Source organism: Bos mutus, chromosome 21 (genome assembly GCF_027580195.1).
Source record: "Bos mutus isolate GX-2022 chromosome 21, NWIPB_WYAK_1.1, whole genome shotgun sequence".
In the NCBI taxonomy this organism is placed as follows: Eukaryota; Metazoa; Chordata; class Mammalia; order Artiodactyla; family Bovidae; genus Bos; species Bos mutus.
In genome coordinates, this window is record NC_091637.1 from 54,348,998 (window position 1) to 54,364,048 (window position 15,051).

The following is a 15,051-nucleotide window of genomic DNA, read 5'->3' on the forward strand; positions in this document are numbered from 1 at the left end:
AAATAAGGACCTTGACTCCTCATTCTCCTTCATCCACTCAACAGTCATGCTGTACATGCTTGTTGAACCTAGTTTGCTGTAACTTTTGGGATCCCACAGGACTTAACCAAGTCAATCAGTGGAGGGAATGAGGGATAGGAGGGATCTGCCAAGACACTGGAGGTTGGTAGGGACAAAGAATTTCTATTTCATTGCTCAGGCACCTTAATGTCCTTGAGTCCTTAGACTGAGCAGGGTACTAAAATGATTTGTGTAACTGTCTCAAGGTAGATGTGCTGGAGTCTCAGTTCTCACAGCTGCTTCATCAAATCAATTCGACCCGAGACTTTGAAAGCATCCGATTGGCTCATGACCACTTCCTGAGCAATCTGCTGGCCCAATCCTTTATCTTGTTGAAACCTGTAAGTAGAGCTGGCTGCTTCTAGCCTCATCACTTAGACACTTTGTCTTGCCAGGATAGGGGGAACTGTCATTCAGCAGCTTTGTGGTCTCTGTCTAAACATTTTTAACAGTTTACAATGGACAAAAACTAAGAGGGAATACTAAAAAGGAACTTAAAATGTCTTTGAATTTCTGAAATATTATACCATAGGACCTGGTGAGCAGCTATAGATAATATATGCTTACCCCTCAGAAGGAAAGATTTTTGTTTCTTGTGGCATGTGGGCTCTTAGTTCCCAACCAGAGATCAAACCTGTGCCCCCGCTGTGGTGGAAGTGCAAAGTCCTAACCACTGGCCTGCCAGGGAAGTCCCAAGACCAAGAAGAATTTAAAGAAATTTTTAAAAAGCTTTTATGACACCATAGAAAGACTAATGAAAAGCACATAGAGTTTACTTTCTTAGCAACCTTTTGGATCAGGATGGACCAGTTTGGAACTTGTTTTCAGACAGCTAGAGTAGTGTTGTCTCTTACGTGTGTGTGTGTGTGCCTGTGTACATACATATATTGTGTATCTCCTTTAGGGAGGTTATCCTCAACCTTGGCTCCACATGAGAATCTGGGAGCTTTTTAAAAAAAAAATCTAGGCCCCAGAGCACTTACATTAGTAGAACCCAGGTTCCAGTTGGCACCAGTCTTAGAAAGCGCACAAGCTGATTCCAGTTCAAGGATAAAAAAGGCAAAATGATTAAAAGGACCCCTAGTAGGGTTTTGTTTTCCTAGTACTTTCTGATAGAATAGTTATGCCTTATCTCTGACGGGAGCTAATCGGTCTTCCTCAGTCACACTCTTTTGTTCTGGTATTTGGGGCCATTTTTAAAGGAGAGTGAGCTCTATAGATGCCACTCTAGAGGGTTCTGTGAACTGGAAACCACCGAGAACCACTGTGACAGGAGACTGTCCTTAGGTGGTATGAGCGTCCTTGGGGAAAAGCAGAGTATCAGAGCAGGTGATCATCAGCAAATATTTATTGAGTGCTTACTGTATGCAAGGCACTGGGGATACAAAGAGGTATACGTCGTGGCTCTGCCCTTAAGGAGCTCACAATCTAGTTGGAGAAACAGGACTTACATACATCACAGATCAGTAACAACACGGGGGCCTGAACAAACGCCAAGTGAACAGTACACATAATACAGAGAGGGAAGCAAGGGGTTGCTCAAGGCTGCAGTGGGGACGGGGGCGCCGCGGGGACGGGTACAAGCAGAGTGCCCCAGGCACGGGAGCAGCACTCAAAGCGAAGCTCAGCCTGGCGCACACTTGTGGGTCCGAGAGACGACGACGGATTTATTGTGGCGCAGGTTGAGGTTTCGTGCAGGGTCTTTGCCCACAAGGTGGGAACAGGTTAGCTCTTATTGTCCCGAATCTTTCACAGATGTGTCTCCCTTTTTCTCCTAATGCCAACTGTTTCCTGGGTAGGTGTTTCACTGCCTGAATGAAATCTTAGATCTCTGCCACAGCTTCTGCTCACTGGTCAGTCAGAACCTGGGCCCACTGGATGAGCGTGGGGCTGCCCAGCTCAGCATCCTGGTAAAGGTGAGTCAGCCTGGCCGCTGGCCGGGTGCAGCCCCGTCCAAGGGACACAGGTGGTTCTGCACGTGGGGGATCACGGTCTTTTCCCCAGTACACACACACACACATAACAAGATACAAAGGTAAAAAATGTTCTATCAGTTTTTGAAGCAGGTATGTATGTGCTGCTTTGGTGTTCAAATGCAGTTAAGCCCCAAATGGTTTATGAAGCCACCAGATACACACTGGTTTTGTTCCTGCTTTCTAACATTCAACCTCCTTACTTCCTTGAACTAAACCCCCTATTTCACCAAGATTATAATTATCTGCCTGTAGCACAGGCAGGTCTATGTTATCTGAAAACACAGGTTCTCGCCAGCCCAGTACACAGCAGAATATAGTCATTTAAAGCTGGCTGCTAAATTCCTACTGAGAATGAGAGTACTTTCATAGGAAATTCTGTGTTCTGTGGACTCAGTACAAAGAATTCATTTTTGGAGTCGAGAAATGGGACTGTCGGCAGGCCAGTTAGTGCTGTAGGATTTTCAGGAAGACTTTTCCAACACATCCCCTTTGCCCCCTTCATCCACATGGGCTGGTAGATCTAAGAGGAGTGACACAGCTTGAGCCCTTCTCTCTGCAGGGTTTTAGCCGTCAGTCTTCACTCCTGTTCAAGATTCTCTCCAGTGTTCGCAATCATCAGATCAATTCGGATTTGGCTCAGCTACTCTTACGACTGGATTATAACAAATATTACACCCAGGCTGGTGGCACTCTGGGCAGGTAAGAACAACCGCCTCTGGGGCGCTCAGTGGATTGTGTGTGGCTTTTTAACAAATTGTAGAATTCCAGAGTTGGAAAGAGACTTTAGCCATTATCTAGTCCAAAGAAAGAAAGCAAGGCTTGGAGAAGAAAGAAAGCAAGGCTTGGAGAAGAAAAAGGCTGTGTCTGATCGTCAGCAAAGATTATTTTCCAGTAGAAGTTTAAGTAAATACTTAAATTCCTGACACTGAGATGGACTTTAAATTCTTGGCTAAGTTGCGCACTGCTGTGCTGGGAGGCAGCATGGCTGCAGTTCCCAGTTCTGACGTGAGCCAGCTGCTCAGCCTTAATGCCCCTTACCCCCAGCCTCCTTGACCCTCAGAGCTTTTGCTTCTGAAAGGAGGGAACCACTGCTTCACACTCTAGTGATAAAAAAAAATCTAATAGATTCAGTGGTAGGTGGCTTCTCCAATGTCTGTCTCATTCAAAAAAGCACTTGCAGATTCCTCCTAAGTGATTTTAGCAAAAAGAGTTTTAAGATGAGATTGTCTAGATCACAGGTTGCCCCAATTCGTACTTTTTTGAAGAAAATCTCGGGAATGCATGATATATTGATGCAGCTTTTCTTTCTTTCTGTAGTTTTGGGATGTGAGAACTTCTGGTCCACAACCTGAAATAATCCCACTGCATTGTGACAGAAGATTCAAAACAAACATCCCCTTTCTCTCGCCGGCCCCCGTACATCTGCAGCTACTGGAAAAGCTCTGACTTCTCTCCTAGAAGCCATTACTGAACATCCACGGGTGCAAGTCCTTCCCCTGGTTCCTGTGTGGGAGGGGCCTCTGCCCCACCCCCGAGGAGTTCTCAACTCACCACGGAGGACTTGTAGCTTCGGCCCACCGCTGACCAGGCAAGGTCTGTTACGTTGGGAACGTTTGTTGGAGGTTACCTACTACATGCCTGGGTACTGTTCAAGCTTCGAAAGACAGCAGTAAGTTACACAGCTCAGAACATTATATGGCTCATGTGAAAAAAGGAATTATAAATAGGTCAAATACTGGATGTTACCACTGAGCAAGAAAAACACCAGGTAAGCTAGGTTTCCCCACAGACCTCCTTTCCTCTTTCAGAAATTGAAATGGAGTCTCCCATCCTTAAGGGTCTTCAGCTGTGACTCTGAAGAATTCTACCAGTAACTTCCAGTTATTTCAGACTGTTAAGAAGGTAATTCTGCTGCTGACAATGTATTTTTTTAACAAAGGAAAAAGGGTCCTTAAGGAAAAAAAAATATTAAGATTTCGAATACTGAAAGATGCAGGTCTGATTATCCCTTATTAGAAGAACCACAGGAGTAATATGCCCAGCCATCACTGATAACCATCAATCTTCATATCAGTATGAGCCAAAATAAATATGCATTGGACAACTGCCTCCAAACTGAAAGATAATTCTGGCTTCAGTGTGTAGCCACTCAATCTGGCCCTTGTCCATCCCTACATCTTCTACCACATATAGACGTTTATTCCCTGAAACTGTCAGCTAAAGATGACCCTTCCACTGCTGCCTCTGGAGCACAGGTTAGCATACTATGGCCAGCCTGTTTTTGTAAATAAAGTTTTATCGGCACACAGCCACGTTCATTTGCTTACCTATTGTCTACGGTTGCTCTCATGCCATCATAGCAAAGGTGAGTAGTAGTGACACGCCAAATGGCCCACAAAGCCTAAAATATTTACCGTTTGCAGGGGGAAAAGAAGGTGTTAGAGATTTAAGCCTTGATTTAGAGAATGAGAAGACATTTAACAGGGATGATGCTAGAAGTAGAAAAGGAACAGCTTCCGACTGTGACAGTAATAAAATTCTGACCTCTGACTAGAGCTGCTAACATTTTCAAGTGTTACCACTGTTTCTCATGTTTATCCTTGCAGCAAGTCATCAAGTTTACAGGCACCAGCCATTCACAACAACTGGTCCTTTTTAGCTTTGAGAGTATAGCACCCACAAGTCAGCTGTAAGTAAATTCAACTCTAAAGAGATTTCTGTTTCACTGCCAGAAAACTAAGATATGTGCCCAATCCAACTCAGCTTTTGGGACAACTATAATCTGCGCCTATTATAAAATCAGATTTTGGGAAGTACTGAATTTTAGACAACCCAGATTAATCTTCTGACAGTGATACCACAGAAAACTATAAAAAATTCACTGTCTTTTCTTGACCCACTGTCCTACAGCAAACAAGTCCACTTGAAAACAGCAGTTACTGTGTTTGTCTTGCTATTTGTTCTGAGATTAAGCTCAAAGAAATGGATGAAGAAATCCCAGTTACTACAACCAAAGAGATTCAACATTTATTTTATCATAAAAGTCCAGCAAATAAAACTATATACAAGATCCATGCAAGGAATCCAGTTACACACAAGACACATTTAAAACCTGGTTAAAACACAATCGCCACAACAGCAGGGAATAAAACCGGTAAGACCAAGTATCCTTAGTGAGAAACATAATCGTGTTTATATTTTGGATGCTGCTTGAATCCAATCCTCTCCCCAACAATGAGGCACTGGATCACCCACTCTTGTGACACCACAGGGAGCTGCAACGCTTCAGCACACTTCAGCACCGAGGCTGGGCATGAGGGGTCCGTCACCACCACGTCAAACACCCCTAAAGCAATATCTGCAGGGGAAGGTGGACGAGGAAAGGAGACTCAATTTAGCCCTCCAGTAAAAAGACAGGTAAGCCTTCTCACCAGTATATCCCACTCTGCCCAAATTAAATCCCTTCAAGTCAAACACGGTGCCACTGATCACAAGCACAGTGGAAAGCTGTGCTCACTGCATGCTGGCCTTCTGTTCAGCAAGTACACAGTGGACACCAAGAGGAGCACCAACAGCCCAGTGCTTCACTCGCAGTGGCTCACCTCGTGAAAGCACTATTGTGTGTTTCTGTCAGGCCTGAGACTTAGAGCACCAGGCCTCAGAGCTACAGACATCCTTGGCTCAATAACAACACACACTTTCCAGGTACCTTTGTTATGGGCACTTGAATGGTGCTGCTTCACAGAGGCTGCCCCCCCAGTCATGAGGATCTCGGACCAAAGCTCCAGGAAATTCTGCTGTTGGTCTGATACCAAGAGTACCTTCAGATTCTGGAAAGGGTTTTCACGGGGTTGCCTATGGAGGAGTCGGAGAAACAGCATGATAAATAATACCCAACAACAGCTTTTCTGCAGAGAGACTCGGGTACATGTGAATGCTTTCAAAAGCCCTGCTGAGGGTGTCACCCCCTTCCCTCTTTCTTTGAATGATGTGTCTTCTCTGGGATCCTGACCTTCTAATCTACCCCTTCTGATTTCCAGATTTATCCTGAGCCCCAAAAATCAGTCAAATCACGTTCCTGGGTCTATATTTTTAAGCTTAAAACTTAGTCCCCTCACCTGACAAGTTGAGAATATTGAATCTACATGAAAATCTCACGTTTTTAAAAAGGTCCCTAACCATATACTCTAGGAAAACAAACTAAATTACAAAAATAATCTCAAACCCAAATTCTGTCATGTATCCTATGATTGTTCCAGTTTCTAGAAATACTTACTTTCCCACAGATTCTTCCCCTCTGGAAGCTTGCTATCTTCCTGTCTGCTGTTCTAGACAGGCTCACAACTACTCACCAATCCAGAATCCTTTGCTCCTCAAGGCTGTACCCAGCTGGCAGCAGGTAATTGCGGTAATTCTGGAGCTGGTTGGCATGGCAGCTGTCATGGACCCAAACATGAGACACACAAGGAATCCCACTGGCAAGGCACAGGAAGTACTTCCGGGTTCGACAATGCTGATCCGCAATTAGGAGACACTGGTAGGCTGTGTTACACTGGAAGAAAAGGCATAAAACCAGTGGGTCTGGTGATGACTATGGAAAGCTGCTTAACAGCTTCCTTAATGAGTCACAGAAAACAGAGTTGAACACCTCCCGATACTATCCAAAATGTGACTGAGTCTGTTCTCCTACCCAAGTAGCTTCCTGCCTCACCTGCAGCTTTCTGGGGGTCTAAGTCCTCAAGGGACAACCACACCCCATATATTTAGCCAGTACCATGAAAAAGATTTCTGTTAAACACAAATTTTCATCTGCTTTTGTCCCAGCAACAGAACCAATGCTATTAAATGTAACCCAAGATTCTGACTTCTCTTCCTTGTACACAGTAAAAGTTCTATTTTATGCAACATTTTGGCAGTGTCTCAGTTCCCAAAATCTCTACCATCCAGCCGCTGCTCAGTCCAGCAAGTGGACTTGCATTACTGCCTCCCCTGGGAAGCTACACAAAGGAACGCCTTACCTGGGCTTCATTGAAGTCTTCGAGAATGTAGCCAGCTCCTGCTCGAAGCTGGCATTCTGTGTACTGCTTGTTGAAAGGAGGAATTTCTAAATATTCTATTAAAAAACATAACCAAGATGATAATCACTACCAGTTGGTTCATTTGCTACTCTGACTGCTTCTTACTGTCCTCTTTCTTACTTCCCAGTTACCTCCACAATACTGTATCCCCAAAACAGGTAAAGGGCTTCCCCATGGGCCAGAAAGACCTGTCACGAGGCCTATGAAATGCTGCTCAAAAAAGGGACAGGAGCAGGAAGGGTGGGGAAGATGAGAAATGGAGGCAGGTCCTAGGCCTGAGAACAGCAAAGGTCTCTGCACCAAGATCGCGCCCAGGGACTGTGCCTGGGGACCAATGCACCCACTCCCCACCCTGCTGCCCTCCAGCCTGAGTAACCCTTACCATCAGCAAGTTCTTCCTGCTGTCTGCCCTAATCTCTCTTGCAGACTAAGCCTATTTCCTCTAATTCTGCCTTCTGTGGAGATCAATGGCCAATTAGCACTTTTTATAATAAAGCCTTCAAATGTGCCCTTCATCCACATTTTACTCCCTATCCAGTAAAACTCTGATAAACCAAAATGCTCAAAGAAAATGGGGTTTGTAAAATATAATTAACTGGAGGTTAGCCAGAAGGGCCTAATTCAACCTTTTATTGCAAACTATCTACCTCTGACGATCCTGAAGTAGCTCAGGACACTGAACATCAGTGACTGCTCTACATTCTTGAGAGTGAAGCAGAAGTTATGAGAGATGAGGCTGAAGCTGTAATGACCCTAGGCAATTAGAAATTGCTTCTTTTGACCAATATCTGAGACTTTTCTTGTCATCTGCTCCTCTCATATATAAATAACACTTAAAAAAAAAAGACACTAGAGATTTTATTGAATTAGAGTTTGGAGAAATTTAAGTTCTAATGGACTTATCACAAATAAAAAAAAAAAATCAAATGTATAAAAAGTTCAGTGCCAGGACCACTCCCTCCCCCAACTCATACCTGAAGGAGAACCTGCTGGAACAGAACCCCCGCCACCAGAGGCTGCCCCACCCTTTGGGGCCCTCCCTGCCAGAGCTGCTCAGGCAGTATTGAGGCCCTAAACCCAAGCCTCTGCTCAGGTCTGACTGACCAGCCTATTTGCTTCCGTTGCTCTTTTCTTGATTGAGCATTCTCCATATTCTTGTCAGAATGAAAACTCAAACTAGAAACTAATTGGCTGTAAGAAACCCAGAATCCAGCAAGACTATTTCTCAGTTTTGCCCTGGCATCCTTGGCCCTTATCAATAAATCATGTCACACTTTTTGGCACCAACACTCTACTGCTGAGTCACTGCCAAGACCCCCAAGGTCCTTTATTTTTCTCATGACTATTTTATGTCTACTTATCTAGAACTGTTTCTAGTCCTGACCTGTTTAGCTTTTAATCCCCATCTGTATTTCCTGCATTTGTGTAATCAAATATTACCCTACCTCAGCAGTCCATTTCTACCTTTTCTCAGTTTGGATTTAATTTTATTTCTGACTGCATGAGTGGCCCTGGTCAATCAGAGGCTAAAATGAACAGATTTTTACTGCATCATTTGAATCAAGGATGAAGGTACCTAACTCTGAAGTCAATCCCTGTGGCTGATGGGTCCCTAATAATGTGCCACCTAACAAGATCAGATGCCGTATTCTTAACTCGTTACTAAATACGTCTCACAAGATGGATTCAAATATTTTACTGAGCTCCTGATACAAATAAAAGAGATTCCTGGTTATCTGCAAGACATATCACATAGTTTCTTAAAAGCTAATTAGTAAAGGACTGTTCTGATACAAATGTCCCCTGCTTCCTGAGATCATGGAATCTCTAAAATATACTATATACCAAAAATATCAAAGATTCTGGTACTGCTGGAGCAATGTGTAAGGATAAAGGAGCAACATAAAGCAGACATTCATCGTAACTACATTTTCCACAACAAACATGGCCTGCTCCCTCTAAAAAAAAGGTCCAAATTCCTCCTCACTTGAGACAAAACCTATCCCTCACTCATGCTTTATAAGAATGAGATTAAAAATATCTGATATATCTGCAAGAGGGGATGGAAGGAATTCTCAGGTTTATAAGATCTCATGCAGGCTCATAGATTTTTAAGGAATCTGACAGTCTGCATCTCATACCAAAGCAAGTTTTCTTAGGCGTTCTGTATCAATCAACAAAACATCTGGAGAGCTGCACTGTGAAGTCCCAGTCTAGGAAAGGGCTAGGAGCGTGCTGGAGAATGAAGATTAGAGTCCAGCAATATTGTGAAAGCAAAAGAAAACAAGACCACAAGCATGGTTCTGATACCCTGACACACCCAATCACGATCCAAATCACACTAAATCCTTAGCTAGGAAACCCTTCACATACCTGCATTCTGTCTGAAAAACTAGGCCTAGATCACACTTACTCTTGAAACCCATCCACTGGACACGTGCTCTCACACCCTAAAGCCTCAATACTGATAACCATTTATGTATCTCCAGATAGTATACACTTCAACCGCAATTCCCTGACCACCCTCCCCATGTCCCCATACAGATCTCCACAGAGCTGTGGCTGGTGAGATGTAGTTTTGGTTAATTAGGAAAATCGGCCACACACCTGAAGTGCCAATCCCAGATCTGCAGCTGGTGCTGTCTTCTGATAACCATGTTCCCCAATTCGATTTCCCTCCTGCAAGGCCCAGCGCTGGTGAGCGGTCTAACTTATACAACATTGTTCCACTTGGAGTGTCAGCCCCGGCAGACACACACGGATACTGTGCTGCCGTCACTTAATTACAATGTATGTTTGTACCTGCCCAGCTTTCTCACCTGGATCACACACTCTTTAGACAGGTGAAATAATTTTTACCTCTCCCCACTGCAGCCTTCACTCAGACCCTAAGAGACAACCCAGATGCAATGTGTAAGGTTTAAGGTTGAAGAGACATACAAGAGGTGAAAAGGCCTAGAGGCTGCTTCTCTGAAATCACCTGGGACCCTGAGCCCACCCTTCCTAGTCTGACACACAGACTCAAGGGAACGAACTTCATTCCCACATGTCTTCTTGGGCCCAGAGAAAACCAATGGGAAGGGTGGCAGGGCATTCAGAAATCTGACTGTACTGCACAAAATGGAGTCTAAGTCCCAAGTCCACCATTACTGTGGATAAAAAGCAATTATTTGACCGCTCCTAGCTTGTTTTCTCATCTGTAAAATGGATAAGACCTATCTCCCATCTGCCTCTCAAGGACTATTTTGAGGAACTGCTACGAGAAATTCTCTGAGAGTAGTCTATAAACCACAAAGCAAGCAGGGTTAAACTAGTTTTCTCTGACTCTGACTCCAGTTGCCACGGGCCCTGCCTCCTCGACATGGTTCGTAAAGTGAATGGAAAGGAAGGACGAGCACATGGGTGTGAGAGCCCCCAGGGCTTCTTAGGGCCTTACCCTCCTCTTCCTCGCTGCTTCCTGTAGGACCATCTGGCAATTTGGAGCGGCTAGCCAACTTGTCGCTGGTCGTGGCCATGGTGAGGAGGAAGGCATAGCCCAGAAACAAGGTCTTGTTGAGGGGCAGAGGCCCTCTCTGCTCTTCCAGGGCAGAGGGCTCACCCAGGTTGTCGCCACTCTCACAGGGGCTCACAAACTCTCCTGCCCCCACCGCACCTGGGAAGGACAGAGGCACAGGGTACAGACCGTGGCCTGGGCACAACAGGGTGGGCAGGCAATGCCTGCGGAACTTTTTTGAGCTATTAACCAAAGACCATCCTATGGCCAACAACCTGAAAACAAACTCACAAGGCAGAGGGCAGTCCAGTGGTTAGAACTCCATGAATTCATTGCCAAGAGCCTGGTTTCAATCCCTGGTTGGGGAACTAAGATCCCGCAAGCCATGCCACTTGGCTCAAAAAAAAAAATTTTGTTTTAACAGTGCAGAGGAATTCTATGTATTTAAATTTTACAGTCATAACAATGTATACATTGTTTTCCCAACTAGCACTGTTTTTATAGAGCCAAATCAAAAACTTCTGAAGTCACCTGAAGAAAAGGTGATTCTAACACAAAGTAAAAGTGAAAAATGACTGGAAACCTTCAGCCCACATTCCCTGCCTAGTGCTTTGAGGCAGCCTTTAAAAAGGTGGGTTCATTTAAAAGAAATGTCCCCAGCAGATACTCCCCCCGTCCCTGACCCTCACCAGAACAGTGCACAGAATCCTTGGTAATAAAGTGCTTTTACATGTCGACAGAACCGTATCAACCAGTTTCCAACACCTGGGAGTGGGACGTGAACCGGCCAGTCCAGGACTCCCAGAACACCCATGCTTGGTGCCCCAGGAAGTCCTCGAGGAAACAAGCAAATACCTGGCATGGAGAAGCCGAATCCTGGCTCATTAGGAGGCTAAGATGACAGTCAGGTTATGCCTCCCTAAAACAAAACCAGCAGCAAGAGAACAGTCTGATGTAGCATGCACAAGCCTGGACTTCACAGCCAGACTGCCTAAGTCTGATTTCTGGATGACTGTGTCACCTTGGGAAGTAAACCAACATTCTGCCTTAGATTCTTCAACTAAAAAATGAATTCCAGCACCTGTAACTCACAGACACTGTATGAGGTAAAATGTATGAAGCACTGAATTCCATGCCTTACATACCCTGAACCAGAGCAGAGATATTTAGATACGGAGAAGACACAGGAAACAGAAGTGCCAGGCGCCAGGACATGCGACGACAACCAACTTCCTCAGTTTGCTAGACTAAGACAGCGCCCTGGGGCAGACACTGCAGACCCTGCCTCTGTGTCTCCAGCATCCACAGAGGCCGCGGCTGGGTCACAGCAACACCCAGTGAACAACAGATGGACTGAACTTCTATAAACACGCAGCTTGAGGGGCTGGAAAGGGGTTGTTTGGGGGTTAGTGTGGAAAGGGGAGACACAGGCTAAGGTAGCAGCTTTTAATAGGACATGTGGGAAAGCCAGAGGGCCCTGAGCATAAGGGAGGGGGCAGCAGAGCTTCCAGAGGAAGACAGTGCCAGATAAAGGAAGAGGTCCAAGAAAAACTGCACCTCCTGTGAGTCTGCCTAAAATCCATTACATTTCTTCTCCCTCCCAGAACCAACACAGGCATCGAGGGATGCTTCCCATCAAAGCCTGCCTTCCTTTCTGGTACCAGACTGGGCTCTGCTGGGAGATGGAGAGGTGGGCGTGTGCGGGCGCCGACTCCGTGATCAGGAAGGAGCCCCTGCTTGTGCCAGGCTCCACCTCTCCAGCAGCTGACCCTGCATTCCGAGGTCTGGGGGAGAACAGGGTAAAAGGGAGCACTCACCAGGTTTCACAGTGGCAGATTTCCGGCCTCGCTTGGCAGGGGACCGCTCCTCTTCAGAAGTGACAAGCTTTCTTTTGCCCGAGGGGACCCCCGTGGCGGCACGAGGGCTCTCTGTGACCTTTCGGGTCGGGGTTGTACTGCTGCTGCTGGAAGTGGTGGGGGTGGCTGGGGAGTTGATGTTACTTCGCCGTTTCCGTTTTCCTTCCACCAAATTGTCTGCGATACAATGAGCCAAAGGCAAGTCATCTCCTATGATGGTCTGAGGCCATGACCTCTAAGAAGCTGATTGCAGCCTGATTTAAAAACCACCACACCCTCTCCTCCACCTCCCACATGAGCAGGAAGCCTCTGCCAAGGCCACCATATTTTCTGTTTCAGCTTCTGCCATGACTAAAGTGTGTTTGGTCCTTTATAGAACTGGGGAAGCCAGAAAAATCTGAGGACTTACTATTGGGTCCTGGCAAGAAAACAAGAGATATGCAGTGGCTCCCAATATGAGAGTTCATTTCCATCTCATAAACCACAAAGGAGTAAGACTGAGGGAAGCTTTACAAACTGCTCGAAAGCCACCACTCTGCCCACAAGCAGGCCAGGGGTCCGTTGGCAGTAGTTCAGGAAGCCAGGGTCTTACCTAAGCTGATGTCTGCTGCCTTGGTGAGGGGCGTTACTGCCTCATACGGGCCCAGGCCATACTGCTCTCTCAGCCTGTTTCCTTGCTCCAAGGACAAGATGACAGCCATCCGCTTATACCACTTCCTTTGGCCCTCTTTTTCAATACTGTAGTACAGCTCTCCAGACTCCTTCCTGTGCCCTTTTACCACTCCTGGGTGAAGGGGGAAAAAAACAAAAAAGCAGCTTGTTTAGGTTGCTCGGCATCTATTCAGAGCAGGCCTGAAGCAGGGAGTCACAGGAGGTCCAAGAGAGGGCTGAGGTTAGGACTGAGCAAACTCCTAGCCGTCAAGCCCACACACCACCACCACTCAGGGATTGGAACGTGAAGGTTCCCAGCAGCAGGAACCCTCTAGTTATAAAATTGTTTCCTAAAGCCAGCCTTTATGGATTGTTAGCAATTCAAATGGTTCTCAAAATGAAATGCATGTGGTTTCTTAATGGTCCCATTATAACTTACTAAACCTTTCCTTCTTCGTTTGTTTGGAGGCTGGGTGATAATTCTTGAGTTAAGTCACAGATGAAAGATGACATCATTTCAAGAGAAAGCACAAGTCTGTGTAGCAAAATCGAAGTAGAAATACAGAGCAGAGAAAGGAAGGAAATCAATCCTGCCTCTCCTCCATTATCTGCTTCTCTGATCTTGCTCTGATTCGGGACCTAAAGACAAGGCCTCCAGACTAAAAGGAACTCAGTGTGGGGCACAAAAGCACATTGGGCTAGAATTCAGGAGACCTGAGTCTAGGCCTAATTCTGCTGCCACCAAGCTGTGTGATCGTGGGCAAGACCCGTTTCCAATGCTATGAAAAAGATACCTATGTAAAGATAAATACAAATATAAAAACAGGGCACTAATGTGAATACTTTCTCATTTCTATGAAGAGAAAAATCAATGTATTCTCTCCTGTTAGCCAGTGCTTGAATGAAGGGCTAACAGAAACCCAGAGCATGTACCAAGGGGGAAAAAAAAAAGGAAGAAAGCAGGCCTTGGTTCTCTCCTTATCTCTGCCACAGAGTCACTCGCTCTGCCCTTGCTTGTTCATCTCCTGGCTTAAATCTCTACCACCACACTAAATCCTCAAGAGCACAAAGAAGGCCAAGGTCAAGAATACCCTTCACACTCATGAAGAGGCCTAGTCTAACACCCGCAGACAGCCTCAATAAATGGGGCCGAGTCCCCTTCCCCTGAATGGCACAACGCACGCAGGATAGAGAACTGGCTCTGTCTTAAGAGGGCCTAACATGGACTTCCAAGAGAGGCTTTACACTGGAAAGAGAAACAAATACATTTGACACAAACAATGTAAGTCACAGGCCATAAAAGATCTCAATCCATGTGCTACTGATGCTAAGTGAAGCTAAGTGTTACCCAGAACTAGAAGGTGAGGTGGTTCATTTAACAATGAAATAAAGCAGCAGACAGCAAACCACTGAGGAGTCCAAACACAACAAAGTCTGAAGAGACTTCAACTGACGCATTTTTGCCCACTGTACCCAATCACTGTTCCAAACAACCCTCATTAAAGAATGTTTTTAATGACAAACTCAATGAAACATGTATCTCCAAACCACCTCATAGAAAAGAGGCAACACATTCAAAGAATGGACACATGAAAGGTAGACATCCCAGAGACACCCTCTGGCTGTCGCCCACCCCCCTCCCACACACAATGCCGTGAGAAGGGCATGCACTACCGTCACATTCTTTTCAGAAACTCATTAATGCCAACCTAACCAAGAGAAAACAGGAGACAAACCCAAACTGAAGGACAGTCAAAAAACACCTGACCCAGTACGTACTCCTCAAAACTGTCAGGGTCATGAAAAACAAGACAAGGTTCAGAGATTGTTACAGATCCGAAAACAAAAGACATGTGAGGAGTAAAGGCAGTACAGGAATCCTGAACTGGATCCTGGAACAGAAAAAGGACGTGGAAAAGCTGGTGAAATCCGTGTGT

The 15,051-nt window shown here is 45.5% G+C and overlaps 2 protein-coding genes across 4 annotated transcripts in view; one reads left to right on the forward strand and one right to left on the reverse strand.

Moving 5' to 3' along the window:
* TUBGCP4 (tubulin gamma complex component 4) overlaps positions 1-4,344 on the forward strand; it is a 41,916-nt gene extending 37,572 nt beyond the window's left edge. Inside the window, exons 15-18 of the mRNA XM_005892597.3 lie at positions 267-401; positions 1,860-1,976; positions 2,596-2,735; positions 3,354-4,344. Coding sequence (XP_005892659.2) covers positions 267-401; positions 1,860-1,976; positions 2,596-2,735; positions 3,354-3,366 — 405 coding nt within the window. The 3' untranslated portion in view covers positions 3,367-4,344. The remainder of the gene's footprint in view (positions 1-266; positions 402-1,859; positions 1,977-2,595; positions 2,736-3,353) is intronic.
* A 693-nt stretch (positions 4,345-5,037) lies between these two features.
* Positions 5,038-15,051, reverse strand: part of TP53BP1 (tumor protein p53 binding protein 1) — a 66,690-nt gene continuing 56,676 nt past the window's right edge. For all 3 annotated transcript variants that reach the window (XM_070358809.1, XM_070358808.1, XM_005892598.3), the window contains 7 exons: positions 13,056-13,247; positions 12,425-12,640; positions 10,551-10,766; positions 7,055-7,149; positions 6,389-6,588; positions 5,746-5,891; positions 5,038-5,394 (listed from right to left, as the gene is read on the reverse strand). In XM_070358809.1, the coding sequence (XP_070214910.1) occupies positions 5,207-5,394; positions 5,746-5,891; positions 6,389-6,588; positions 7,055-7,149; positions 10,551-10,766; positions 12,425-12,640; positions 13,056-13,247 (1,253 nt within the window). In that variant the 3' untranslated portion in view covers positions 5,038-5,206. The remainder of the gene's footprint in view (positions 5,395-5,745; positions 5,892-6,388; positions 6,589-7,054; positions 7,150-10,550; positions 10,767-12,424; positions 12,641-13,055; positions 13,248-15,051) is intronic.